This window comes from Kogia breviceps, chromosome X, assembly GCF_026419965.1.
Source record: "Kogia breviceps isolate mKogBre1 chromosome X, mKogBre1 haplotype 1, whole genome shotgun sequence".
Lineage (NCBI taxonomy): Eukaryota > Metazoa > Chordata > Mammalia > Artiodactyla > Physeteridae > Kogia > Kogia breviceps.
This window is the reverse complement of record NC_081330.1, coordinates 122,399,164-122,412,986: the sequence shown is the minus strand read 5'-3', so window position 1 is coordinate 122,412,986 and position 13,823 is coordinate 122,399,164. Positions and strand designations below refer to the sequence as shown.

The following is a 13,823-nucleotide window of genomic DNA, read 5'->3' as shown; positions in this document are numbered from 1 at the left end:
ATAAATATGAGAAGAAAAAACAAAACCAGCAGCAGAAAAGAGAACACGAAGCCAGGAGCAGCTGCAAATCCATCAATTTGACCTTTCTTTTTTCATTCAATTCAACAAACATTTGCTGGAAACTTACTAAGCACCAGACCCTGTGCTAGATGCTGGAGACACAAAATGAAATAAAAATACCCAAGGAGCTTACAGTCTAGAATGGCCCATCAGTCCTTCCACAATCACAGTGCAATCACAGTACAAGAGGTAAATATGGGCACACTGGGAGCACAGCAGAGGGGTAAGTACATCATAGTAAAATGTCAGAGCTGCTTTCCTAAGAAGGCAACTTTTGAGCTGTGCTTTGAGGGACAAGTAGGAGTTCTCTAGACCAAAGCGTGCAGTGAGCATAGGAATTGGAGACATGGGATGTAGTATGATTTGTTGCGTCAGCTGCAAGTAGTTCCATCTGACTAAAGTAAATGGTGCTTTAGGAGTCCAAAAGTCTAGAAAAATATGAAGGTAAATGCATTCCTTTTCCCTGGGAAAATCTGTATTTCTGGTGGTGGTGGCACTTAGGGAGGGGTTGGTGGCAAAAACTTATTTGACTGAAACTAAATTTCTAACTGGAATTTGCAAAGTAGATGAGGAGATTTCTTGGAGATACTGCGTGGCCTTTACTGAATTCACACTAGACAAGCTGACTTCAACAACCTCCAGAGCAGCACTGAAACCAGAATATAATGTGAACCTTACGTGTGATGTCAGATCTTCTAGGACCTGCATTTATTTTATTTTATTTTTTTTAGCTCTTATGTATTGAATTTTATTTTTTTTTATTTTTTATTTTTAGCTCTTATGTATTGAATTTTATTTTATTTTTTTTTAACATCTTTATTTGAGTATAACTGTTTTACAATAGTGTGTTAGTTTCTCGTTTACAACAAAATGAATCAGTTATATATATACATATGTTCCCATAACTCTTCCCTCTTTTGTCACCCTCCCTCCCACCCTCCCTATCCCACCCCTCTAGGTGGTCACAAAGCACAGAGGTGAACTCCCTGTGCTATGCTGCAGCTTCCCACTAGCTATCTAATTTACATTTGGTAGTGTGTATATGTAGGACCTGCATTTAAAAAAAAAAAGTAAATAGTAACAGGGAAAATTAATTTTAATAACATATATTTGGGGACTTCCCCGGTGGTCCAGTGGTTATGACTCTGAGCTCCCAATGCAGGGGACCCAGGTTCGACCCCTGGTCAGGGAACTAGATCCCACACGTCGCAACTAAGAGTTCGCATGCCACAACTAAAGATCCCATATGCCGCAACTAAAGCTCCCCTGTGCCGCAACTAAGACCCAGCACAACCAAATAAATAAATATTTTTTTAAAAAAATACATATACATATATATATTTGCCCACTATATCTAAGAAAATATAATTTCAACATGTAATCAATTTTAAGTTGGTTCACATTTTATTTTGTGCTAAGTCGTTGAAATTTGGTGTGTACTTTACACTTAGAGCATATCTAATCTTGGACTAAGTACATTTCAAGTGCTTGAGAGCCGCCTGTGGCTGGTGACTACTGATCCTGAACCTCAGAGTAGAAGCTGGAGAATCTCTGCCGACCAGCACCAGGGTATCAGGAAAGACCTCCTTTAGCAAATGAAAATCTGTGGGGCGGCATGATTATTCATAAATGTGAAGGAGAATCCCAGCCAGGAAATCTGCAGCAGGGGATAATTTCAATGCAATTTTTATCAAACTATGGAATGTTTTCTTTTTGCATAACCTAATTTTGCTAACACGGTAACACAAGCCTTCCCACAAAATAATGAACCCCACTACCAAGGTATAACAGAGTAAAGGGAAAAGTTGCTCTGCATTCGCATTCTGTCTACCTGGTTGGTTAGCACTCAGGCTGATAAGAAGTTCTAGTTGAGTACAAACTATATCTCCATCTACCACTGAAGTCCCCAAGAGGCGTCAATCACCATGGATATCTTCTAGCCAAGACTGGCCTTGAATAAGGCCAGGCCCTCAAAACAGATCAAAAGCAGACATCTCAGAACTGGTCTGTCATCCCCTCGCCTAATTCCACAGGTGTGGATAACTCTAGCAGACCAGGGGGGGAAAAAAAATCACTGCATGTGCTGGCAGCATGCCTGCGTTCAAGTCGTCACTTTTTATTTTTCTAGGTGACCTGAGCAAATCAATTAATCTCCCTGAGCCTCAATTTCTTCATTTATAAAGCAGGGATAATAATAATAGCTCACAAATGATTGGTGTTGATACTAAATGCCACAGAAGCATCAGAAAATGCCTTGTGAACCAGAAAATATTATGCAAGCATTAGGTGGAACTAGTATTATTTTGCCCAACCACATAGGCTCTTCAGCCTTGAAATTCCTACTACCTGCCTTCTAGGTACCATCTCCTTTCTTTTCACTCTATCCTTCCCTCTTGGTATTGTTTCCTTTATTTTCATACATTCCTGATGAGCCCTATCCATTCCTGGACATAAATTCCCATTCTATTGGCCATCCTCACCCCCTCAAGAGCCCTTCCTACTAGGGCCTTTGAAACAGACATTTTGTTGTGAGCATATTCATCTAGATCTTCGACCTCACCCTAAGCACTCACTCTTCCTCCTCACATTAACTGAAGCCTGGTTTAACCACAGTGCCTTCATTTTCCTTGTAGCTCTGCCTCATCACAGGGCTTGAATAAAATCCCTTTTCTCATGAAATACAATATTCCTAATTCTTACTCCCTAAGTAGTGGCTCTTAGCAGTATTCTTACTGGCAAAAGTGCAGAAACAATTTAGCTCAAACCTTCTTCTTAGGGCTTCCCTGGTGGCGCAGTGGTTAAGAATCCACCTGCCAATGCAGGGGACACGGGTTCGAGGCCTGATCTGGGAAGATCCCACATACTGCGGAGCAACTAAGCCCGTGTGCCACAGCTACTGAGCCTGCGCTCTAGAACGCACGAGCCACAACTACTGAAGCCTCTGTGCCTAGAGCCCGTGCTCTGCAACACGAGAAGCCACCGCAATTAGAGGCACGCTCACCGCAATGAAGAGCAGCCCCCGCTTGCCGCAACTAGAGAAAGCCTGCGCACAGCAACGAAGACCCAACGCAGCCAAAATAAATAAATAAATAAATTTATTTAAAAAACAAAACAAAACAAAGAAAACCTTGTTAAATCATTTCCCATGGGTATAGAGCCTCAATGCCTTTGTTCAGCAAGGGAAACAGATGATTATTCACACAAAAATATTTGGCATTTGATTATACACTCATCATCTTAAACATTAATATTTTACAAAGAGCAGATGAGTTCTTTCACTAGATATTTCTCTTTGGTAATGAGAAAAATATGCATTTCAGTAACTTGTAAATAAATCCTTTGTAAGAAGAGTGAACTTTGTTTCATTCTTTTTCAGGAAATAGTTTATTTTGTGAACTCATCCTTCCAATATACCTTTGTCCAACACCAATCATGTGTGGGATTTGAAGTTTTGACACACATAAAGTACACATTAATTGAAATAAAAACAAATTGCTTCCTCTGCTTCTGTGCAGAAAAGGATACATTTCACTTCTGAAAGTTTGTTATAATCCCAAGGAGAGGAGGAGGGGAACTGTCAGGAAAAAATGGGTAAAACTTCAAATGAGTGAAAAATATGACTGAGTGTCCTGCAAGTCTACCTTTCTGGACAATTTCCACCTTTTATGGTTTTTGAGTTATTTTGCATATCTGTAAGTTGGAGAAAACTGATAAAATGTAAATGATTCTTGTCCACAGAAAATCAAGGTGAATTGTGTCTGGTGGAGCACTGCCAATGGACAGACTGGTGTATCTTTTAACAAATAAACATCACCTTTCTTCAATTCCTGCATTTGCATGCCGCCTGAAGTCTCCTTTAAACTAGTTTTAAGATCTTACTAGTTCCCTCATTAACTAATAAGATAATAAAATCTTTGATAGCATTTATTTTTAATTTGTATGAAAGTTGTGATTTTACCTTTTTTACAAAAAATTATCTTTTAAAGGTAAAGACTTTCACTTTGCTGTACAGCAGAAACTAACACAACACTGTAAAGCAACTATACTCCCATAAAAAAAAAACCCCCAAAACACCTAAGCATTTGGGCTCGATTAGGCATATGATGAACCATCACACAATAGTGCCGTACAAGGTGTTTTTGCCAAAAGAAGACAGTACTAAACCTTCTTAGCTAATCTTAAAACCAGGGCTTCTCAGCCACAGCACAATGGATATTTGGGGTTGAAGAGTTCTTTGTTGTGAAGTGCTATCCTGAGCACAGGAGGATGTTAACTAGCGTCCCTAACTTCTGCCTACTCCGTCACCAGCACTGTACAACAACAACGTCTCCAGACATTGCCTAATGTCTCCCTGGAGGCAAAACTGCCCCGGATGAGAACCACTGATCTATACTAATCTCTATTCCAAAGTAACGAAATGAAACCTCTGACATCTTAATAAATAAATCACTGTGAACCAGAGAGAGAAGTCTTCAAAATCTATGAAAACAGCTGAATCAATCAATAACTTGATTTCCCAGTGGAAGGCATATTTAGTGGTGATTACCTTATGGCTGACTGTACCTCAACTGCAGGAAGAGTGTGATTCCTTGAAGGATCGGTAACCACAAACCAGAATGACACCCGCTGGGTTACATTGCAAAGCAGGACGTGGGAAATTCTGCAGATGATGAGAAGAAAAAAAGTACATTATGAGCGAATAATACCAAATTGCATTAGATATTCCACTCTGGTGTTATTATCGTCTTAAGAGGTGAAGAAATGTCTTATTAAGAAGAAAATAATATAGGAAATTTCCTTTGTCTCAAAATCATAGACTTGGGGATCATTCCTAAAATACGGAATCTACCAAAAAAGGAACCAAAAAAAAACGGAATGGGGCTTCCCTGGTGGCGCAGTGGTTGAGAGTCCGCCTGCCGATGCAGGGGACGCGGGTTCGTGCCCCGGTCCGGGAAGATCCCACGTGCCGCGGAGCGGCTGGGCCCGTGAGCCATGGCCGCTGAGCCTGCGCGTCCGGAGCCTGTGCTCCGCAACGGGAGAGGCCACAACAGTGAGAGGCACGCGTACCGCAAAACAAAACAAAACAAAACGGAATGGCTCAGTAGAGGGCACTAGGTATCTCATTCTTCATCACCTGTTAGCTGACAACATCCCTGTTTCCTCAACTCTTGGCCTCTCTGACACAAAACCCTTTTGTGTTTCCTCATCAGGATCCTTTTAGTGTCTTCTTCATTCAGCCTTCCACCTCTCAGAACCAGACAAATCTGTTGATGGAGGACTTGCTTCCACTGTTGGCCAATGTTTCCACCCCTCTCCTACTCCAGTAACTGGGGTCGGCCCAACAACAGACCTCCGGACTGAAGTGCTGTAACATTTACCGGCAGACTTTGAACACTGTTTTTACGGGTATCTGCTTCCAACTATAAACTGGAAATGTGCCTCACTCTACTCTGTATAGCTGGATCACCAGTAGAAATGACAAGAAAGAAATGGCATTAGTGTTCAGATTAGAGACAATCTATACATGAATGTGTGAAATGTATGAACGTAGAAAAGGAGAGTCCACAACAAATCAACGTTGTCAGAGCTAAAACATAAGTCCTGAACAGCTTTCACAAGGTCTTTAAGAATAAAATTACAAAAAAGTGACATTAGCAACCATTCTAGAAGAAACACACAACTTCTGTAGAACTACAAGTAAATTCGCTCTTTTTCCTTAAAGGCGCATTGAAGTGCATTTTGTTCATTTGTACAATAATGAATGAGAGTGCCCTTCAGTCAATTTTCTGTAATTTTCAAGACCTGGTACCAATTATTATATTTTCTCCCTTTAAATGTCAAGGGCAAAAAGTGGAGGGCTCCCCCGCCACCCAGAGCCAAGCGCCTGGGCCAGCAGTGGCAGATGACGGATCCCCCGTGCTCAGAGCACAGGGGCGCCCCGCGAGCCCCCGAGTCCGCGGGGCGCTGGCCTGGCCCGCGCAGGACCTCGTGCCCAGAGGTTCCGACGCCCCACGAGCCGGCCCACACCCCGATGCCAACGTTCGCCTCGCTCAGCGCGATCTGTAGAAGCTTCGCGTCTACAGACTTCGGGGCCACCCAGAAGCCAAAGCGCGTCGAAGGTCCGCCGCGGCCGACCCGCATGGGCAGCTACCTGAGCAAGTACTGGGGCAGGGCCAAGGCCACGCTGCGAGCCCAAGCCCGGAAGCGCCGGTCCGCATGGTTCGCACGGTTCCCATGGACCGCGCTCGCCCGCCGCACCTGCCTCCCGCTGGGCCCGGGCCCCTTGCCACTCCTGAGCTACCGCCGCAGCCGTGAGTGCGCGCTCCGGGCCCGCAGCAGGCCGCTCCCCGCCGCCCTGCGCCGCTGGAAGTACTATCCGGTCCGCAGGCCCTTGGTGCCCGACGCCTCGAGGCGCCTTCCCAGCGGGCCGCCCCTCCGCCCCTTCTCGGGGCTGGCGCTCCCCGGCCATGGCAACAGTTTCATGATGAGGTCACAGTGGAACGCCCGCCACTCCCGCCACGCGCGGAGCCTGGTGGACATCCGTACCGCGCCCCCCGAGAACCTAGGCACCTTGTACACCTGTCCGCCCAGCCAGGAGTCCCCGGACCCCTGTGCCAACGAGAGCGCGCTGAGGGCCAGCCGATGCGAGACGGGAAACAGGCGGCTCGACGGGCCTCTCAGGTCTGAGAGCCCCGAGCCCGGGAGAAGAAGGCAGAGCCCCGAGCCCGGGAGAAGAAGGCAGAGCCCCGAGCCCGGGAGAAGAAGGCAGAGCCCCGAGCCCGGGAGAAGAAGGCAGAGCCCCGAGCCCACGAGAAGAAGGCAGAGCCCCGAGCCCAGGCTATCGGCCTTCCGGCCCGTGTGGAGGCACGGAGTGCTCCCTGTCTTTGTGCCCAGGCCGGGGCCTCTGAGAAGAAGCATCTGCTCCCGGTGCAACGGCCTCCGACAAGAGGAAACTGAGCCCCGGCCTGACCAGCAGCCCTGAGGGAGCCCTTCCCTGTCTGCCGCCCACCCTGCTGTAATGCCCCTCCCACGCCCCCATCCCCCCGACCCCCCCTACGCCCCCCCCCACCAAGGCCACCTCCTCCTGACACTCAAGCCCAGTTCTTTTTACCCAGCTCACGCCTGCCCTACTACCCCTGCCTGAGTCACTGGCACGGACCGCCAGGCCAGCTCCCTCCACTCCAGCCAGGAGCTGCCAAGCCCCAGAGCCACCTCTCCTACCTGTAGAGCCCGCCCCGAGGAAGCACTGCTGACGTCCAGGCCTGCACTCCCTCCTGCCTACCCACCCTTCCTGCCTTTGCCCCTGAGAAGACCCTTCTCCAAGCACCCTTCTCAGGAAGGCGTGCTTCTCCCCTATTGCCCACTTCACACGGTTTAAAGGTTGTTGTTATTTTAAATAATACTAAAATAACTTCATTATCCTAGAGATTGTCATGGTCTTTCGTTCAAAGATTCAAACATTAGGATTTCATCCACATGATGGTTTCTCCACCCTGGCTCTGTTGGGGCCAGACAAGTCTTTGTCTGTGGGGTGCAGACCTCTGCATTGTAGGGTTTTAGCAAAATCCCCGGTCTCTGTCCTCTAGGTGCCAGTAGATCATCCATATTGTAAACATACAACGTGTCTCCAGGCACTGCCAGATGTTGGGGGGGGAGGGGGCGGGGCGGGAGGTGCACAGGGACACTGGTGGAGAGCCACTGAGGGACAGTGACCTCTGCTGGCAGAAACAGTCAAGCCCGGTCTCCCAAAATGTGCCTTTTTCAAAGACACAGAGATGAACAAACTGAAGCGGTGTGTGCTTGGCAAAAACATATCCCCCATTTTGCAGAATGCTGTGGGCCGCGAATGACTCATGTTTGGGGGCCTTATTAACAATCAGACAATGCGGTTTTTTAAAATGAGCTGCTACTCATTTATCATCTTCAGGTTGGCAAAAACTGAAAAGTTTAAAAATATCAAATGCTGGAAATGATGCAGAGAATTGGAATCCCAGGCAGTGCTGCGGGTGTCGACGGGTCCAGCCCTTCTGAGGCGGCATTTGGAAGTGTTTCCTACAACACAGTGCGGCCACCAGAAACACTCTTACACACACACACACACACACACACACACACACTGGTGAGGCTGTTCTTCGCAGCCCCCTTTCTGTCACAGCAGAGAACTGGAAGAACCTAAATGTCCACCAACAGGGGAAGGGATAGAGTAAATATGCTATTGCTCTCAAGGGACTACGAGTCCACAGATTACAGGAAAGAAAGAGCCCGGGGTTTCTGCACTGTTCGGTCTGGGCCAGGTAATTCCATAATGTGGATGCCCTGAGCGTCGCAGGGCGTTTCGAAGCAAACCTGGCCTCTGTGGACTCGATATCATCAGGACCTCCTCCAGTGATAACAATCAAACGTGTCCCCAGCCATTGCCAAACACGCCCTGAAGGACAAAAATCACCCCCAGTTGGGAACTACGGAACTAGAGTTACACGTTTTCTTTAAAAAGGTAAACCTCAAAACTACACTGTCAAATGAAAAAGATGGGAAGTGGCCTATTACGGGTAGCGCAAGCCATTTATAGAAACCAAAAAGAAAAATACAAAGTAATATTGCTGGCATAATAGAGGGGGCCGGAAACCAAGTAAATGGTCATTTGGACACTTTGCCTGTATTGTTGTTTCCATCTCAAGCCTCTTCAAATACTGTTCAAACATGCATTTCAAGGGTTCCCCTTTAGAGAGTCAGAGAATGAGCTGTAAACATAGCAAAGTCCCTTCTCCCTCCCGTGGGGCACGCTGGCTAAGGGGGCGCAGACAGAAGGTAAACATTTAAATAAATGTACACACTGACGGGTGGGGAGATGTGCTACGAAGAAACCAAGGCAGGAGGAGGGATGCACACAGCTGCATCGACACCCTGTGGCCCAAGCGCTTCCTCTGTCCCCATGGCCATGGAACCCACTATCCCCTACTACGGATTCAAGTCCTTCATTCCGTGTTTCCACCGCGTGGCAACTCCTGCTTTAACACAGCACCTCAGCAAATAAAAGGAAACTATGTTATCCACTTAGAAATAATCATGTCCAAAAACGTGAATACTGTTGGCTGAAAATATTAAACTCAGCATTTTCCATGGAGACAGTTACCGTTATATACAAAACATCCTGGGCTGAAACTCTATAAATCAAGCTTTTATTGTGAAGGTTACTACCTGCCATGTGCCAGGCATGAGACAAGGCATTGCACTCTGCACGAGTTACTGGAAAGGGCTTGAGACCTTCGTGTGTCAGTGAGGGTACGGTTAAGTGCTTAGGGTCTTCCTCAGTAGAAGAGTGGTAAGTATCCCTCCTACATGACGGTTTGGCCAGGAAAAGTAAGCCAGAGGTTTTAAGCACACAAAACAGTAAGCCTCTGCTCTACAAACATCAACTATGGACACAGAACTACGGAGATGTGTTTACATTTTGTTCCGATCTAGGCAGTTGAACTGGTAATGAGCAAACCCACCTCCTAAAGTAGCGAGCTTGTGGGGAAAGGGCCAGGGGAAAGCACACCCCTGCTTCGGGAGCCAGCTGCAAGGCAGAGGCTGCACAGGACGATGGAGACACCCTCGTGGGCTGGGGCTTCCTCCTTGTCTGGATGATCCTTTGGGAAGTTAACGCATGTCCTGGCTACCGCAAGAGTAAGCCACTGAGGTCCAACAAGAGAAAAAATGCAGGCGGTGGGGAGCTCCTTCTGCTGTGGCCATTCCCGCCACCTTCACCCTAGTAGTGTCCGCCCAGGGGACTCGGGTGCAACACGAGGGAGAGATGGTGGGTGGGACAGCGTCTGCTTGTGGCCACTGCAGCCCAGTAGACGGGCCCCTGGTTTAAGAGCCAGGACGTTAAGCATGCTTCATTCACTCACAGATGTTTACCAAGAGCTAACAATGATTAGCCACTATGGTTAGGGAGGGTTAGGAGAAGAGTTCTACTGCAGGGGCTTTTAGATTCCAGGACCCTGCCCATATGTGCCGGGTCTAGGAGTTTAGTGCGATTGAGACGCTTGAAGGTCAAGGTCACAGTGTGAGCTCACCGGAAGATTAAAACCAAAGCGGGAGCCAAAACTCCCGAGATGCCCGAATCTGCCCACAAGACTCCATGCTCCGTCGGAGAACAGACCCAGGACAGCGGGGAGGAGGGCACAGGCCTTCTGGATTCCACGTGGTTTGTCCACAGTCTTTGTCAGGAGGGGCTCTCATTTCTACCCACAGCAGAGCTTCACAGTCTCCAAGCTTTGAGCACCGTTTTCAATTTTATCAGCTGAGCGACCCCTGGGAGCGTATCAAACACTCTGTCCATCTGCAACACAAGACTTCTCTGGGCCCTGGGCCATGAGGCCGAGGCCCGAGGCTACCCTGCACTGCGCGGCCCTGTATTCCTGAAGCGTGGCCCGTGTGGGCGCTCAGTGACTGGGGTATGATAGATGGATGGATGAACTAACAGCACGGAGTAACGAGCTCCACTGTTTTTACTCACTGTTCCTACATTATTCCAAGTGAGCGCAACTGAGAAAGTAAATTGGGCCAGCACAGCCATCATAGAAAAGGGAGAAAGGAAAGGAGGGAAATTACTTCCCTAAAACTTTGCTTCCCCAGTCACAAACATTCAGACAGCATAACACAGACAACGCTCTAGTATAAGGAGACTCCTGAATACAGTGCAGATAGAGGTAGCCAAGAGGAAGTGTACGTGTAAGGAAAGTGGGTGCTAAAGGAAGTACCATAAAGACTGATTTACAGATTTCAGTTGATAATTTACTTAGCGACCAAAAGATGCAGGTTCCTTCCAGCGACAGATTAGGTCCAACCAGCGTGACTTCTTCCATGCCCTTTCTTCTAAATGTGACCACACTGAAGGTCCTCTAAGATTTGCACAAAATGAAAAATTAATCAGCCAACAGCACTTGCTGAACTAAACATGTCTTTTAAAGTATCTTTTGATGTAACAGATAAACTGAAATGCCTAAATCTTACAAAGTTCTCATCACAAGAAAAAAAATTATATCACAACGTACGGTGACGGATGTTAACGAGACTTACGGAGGTGATCATTTCACAATACACACAAACATCAAGTCATTATGTCGTATACCCGCAACTAATGTAATGTGACCTGTCAATTATACCTCGATAAAAATAAATAAATAAATAAATGACTGAAATGGCATTAGCACAGCTAAACAGCAAACCTACGCTTTCAAGATTTGTCTATTTAGGTGGGTCTGATGGAATTCTTTGTATTCATTTTGTCCGACTGTTTCACAAGCTGTAATATTTATACATACACAACTGCTTCTGTCAGCAAATCACTAAAAGGGTAGGAATGTCCACTCCCACTCCTCACGTGTGGGCAGCCCCGGTCTGAAGGTAACTGTCTAAGAACTGGCTCCACTGCCACTTCTCATCAGTGGCGCCAGACAGGGCCAACTAGGGTGGGAAGAATCGGGCTCTTGTTTCTGGAAATCAAAGGACTAAATACGAGCTGGGCTGCTGTTTAACAGGCACAAGACCGTTAATCCCCTTACCGTGCATACAAGAGCACGTTGTTCGTCCTTAGATCACAAGGCTTATCCTTGCATAATTAGGCAGTGGAAGAAGTCCATTCCGTGCCCTACATCATTTTACTCAGAAAGAGAACACCACGCCTGAGTTAGACCTCTGCCTCTCCTACTAAAAATGATACATTATTCTAGAAAACCAACACTGGAGTAAACTAGGCAATCAGATTTCTCAGTTTACCTGGAAAACAGACTAAAGTTTAAACTTAATCATATTTTCCTGAGACAATAATACTTTCAACGTTTACAAGTTCCTGTGAAACTATTTTAGAAAATCTGGCCTAAACCTTGTTATGAAAACTTGAAAACACCTGTTTACCATCTTCAATCAAAGTCCCAAGAAACCTTCAAGTAATCTGATCTGATGAAACCAGAACTTTCTACCACTTAAACTTGTCCTTCCCTCTTCCATTCTACTTTTAAGAAAATCCAGGGAAGAGCAAGAAAGCCACTCGATATCAAGATCTGTAAGGCATGATTTCAAAGGAACTGTCTTGTTTCTGTCCCATTTCGTCCGTCTTCCATGGCCCCCCCGGGCCGGCTTCTTGGGTGTGGGCCTGTGCTGTGTGGGACCTGGATTTACCCATCATGTAAATCTCAGGGCCTACCTAGCAGCCTAGGCAGCAGCGCAGCGCACAGGCGGCCTCGGGAGAGCGCCCTGCAGAAGAGGCTTCTGCTTCTCACACCGCTGCCTTGGCCGCTCTGTCAGCTCTTCCCCTGGCCCCGCACTCCCCGACAGCATCTCGAGGAGGCGCGATGGAGCTTGCCTGTCATGTCTGGCCGCTAAAGGGCTCAGGCCGGTCTCATCAAAACCTAGAGGAAGTGTCTTCCCGCCCCTAACACACAGCTCCCCTCCCCACGGCCGTGCTGGCGGCGGCGGCGGTGCGCTCTGCTCTTTTATCACTCTCCTCGCCCCACTCCTCCTGCGCTTCGCCCCTTACCTCCCCGCAGTCCTGCTCACTGGCGGATGGAAAAGGGAGGTGGGAGAGGGCGGGGATCCGACAGGAGAGAAAAAGGCAAGCTTCTGTTTCCCTAGCCAGCCTCCTTGTGCTACCCTCTGGCCGCTGGTGGCCCCTGCCGGGGCGGGCCCTCGCGTTCTCCACCCAGAGTGCACCCGGGGGCCTCAGGAGACCGTCTGGGGACCTGTGCACTGCCCCTTCCCCTGGCAAGGACGACGCACTCTGGCCGAAGGCTTCCATCTCGCCCCTCCCTGCCCGCTCTGCCGCCTTCCCTTTGCCCTGCACTTGGATCTCGGGGCCCACGGGCAGCGACTCGTGCAGCTCCCTCCCGAGGCCTCCGCTTGGCCCCGGACGGCCCGCCCGTCCGAGTGCAGGCTGTTGGCAAAGCCGCCCTCTCTCACCCAGCCATGCAGGCTCAAGCCAGCCTCTGCCTTCCGACTTCTCCAGCTAGGACGCAGGCGCCAGTCTCTGTCCCACCCACGGGACAATCTCAGTGGCTGGGGACACCATCGCGGTGGCTCGCGCTTCAGGTGCTGCTACTCTGGTGGCAGCTGGAAGTGGCCCTGGGAACGTCTGCAAGCTGGGCAGTGATGTGCCCCTCTCTCCTCTCACAGACGACCCCTCTCTCTACCAGCAGCAGCTCTGCCTGACCTCAGGTGCACAGGGGAACACGCAAGGGGGCCACCAGTGTGGCCGGGGCACTAACTCATCACAGGGACCCAGCTGTCAGCTCCCAGCGGGCTGGGACCCATCCCCGCCCCTGTCCTGCGGGGAAGGCCGTGGACACGCCACGCCCACTCTGCAGGGCCTCGCCCCCTGCCTCTCGGACGGACCCTCGACCTTCTCTTCCACTGCCCGCTTGGGGTCATGGTGACTGGACCCGTTCCGCTCTCCTGCAAGTCCTTCATGGATGTGGCCAGGACCTCGCTTTAGAAAGAACACCCTCTTGCAGAGTCAATCCGGCTTACACTGGGTCAAGGGTAGGCTGGCGGCAGGTTCCCAAATATGCAGAGGAGACTCTGAGCCCTGTGTCACTGGAGGTGATCTCGCTTGATATGAGATACCGTACTTAGGACTGGGAGAAAGGTGGGACGAAGAGTCTTCATTACTCTGTTCATTATTTGACTATCTTTCGTGAGTTCCTCTTTACATTTTCCACCCAGTGCATCCCAGGAGCTCTACGTTTTCTGCCATATCCATAGAATAAGCAGTGACAGGA

The 13,823-nt window shown here is 48.5% G+C and overlaps 1 protein-coding gene across 1 annotated transcript in view; it reads right to left on the bottom strand.

The window, feature by feature from the left end:
• The window catches only part of CLTRN (collectrin, amino acid transport regulator), a 41,074-nt gene that overhangs the window by 17,274 nt on the left and 9,977 nt on the right, over positions 1-13,823 (bottom strand). Inside the window, exon 4 of the mRNA XM_067024172.1 lies at positions 4,607-4,720. Within this exon, the coding sequence (XP_066880273.1) occupies positions 4,607-4,720 (114 nt within the window). The remainder of the gene's footprint in view (positions 1-4,606; positions 4,721-13,823) is intronic.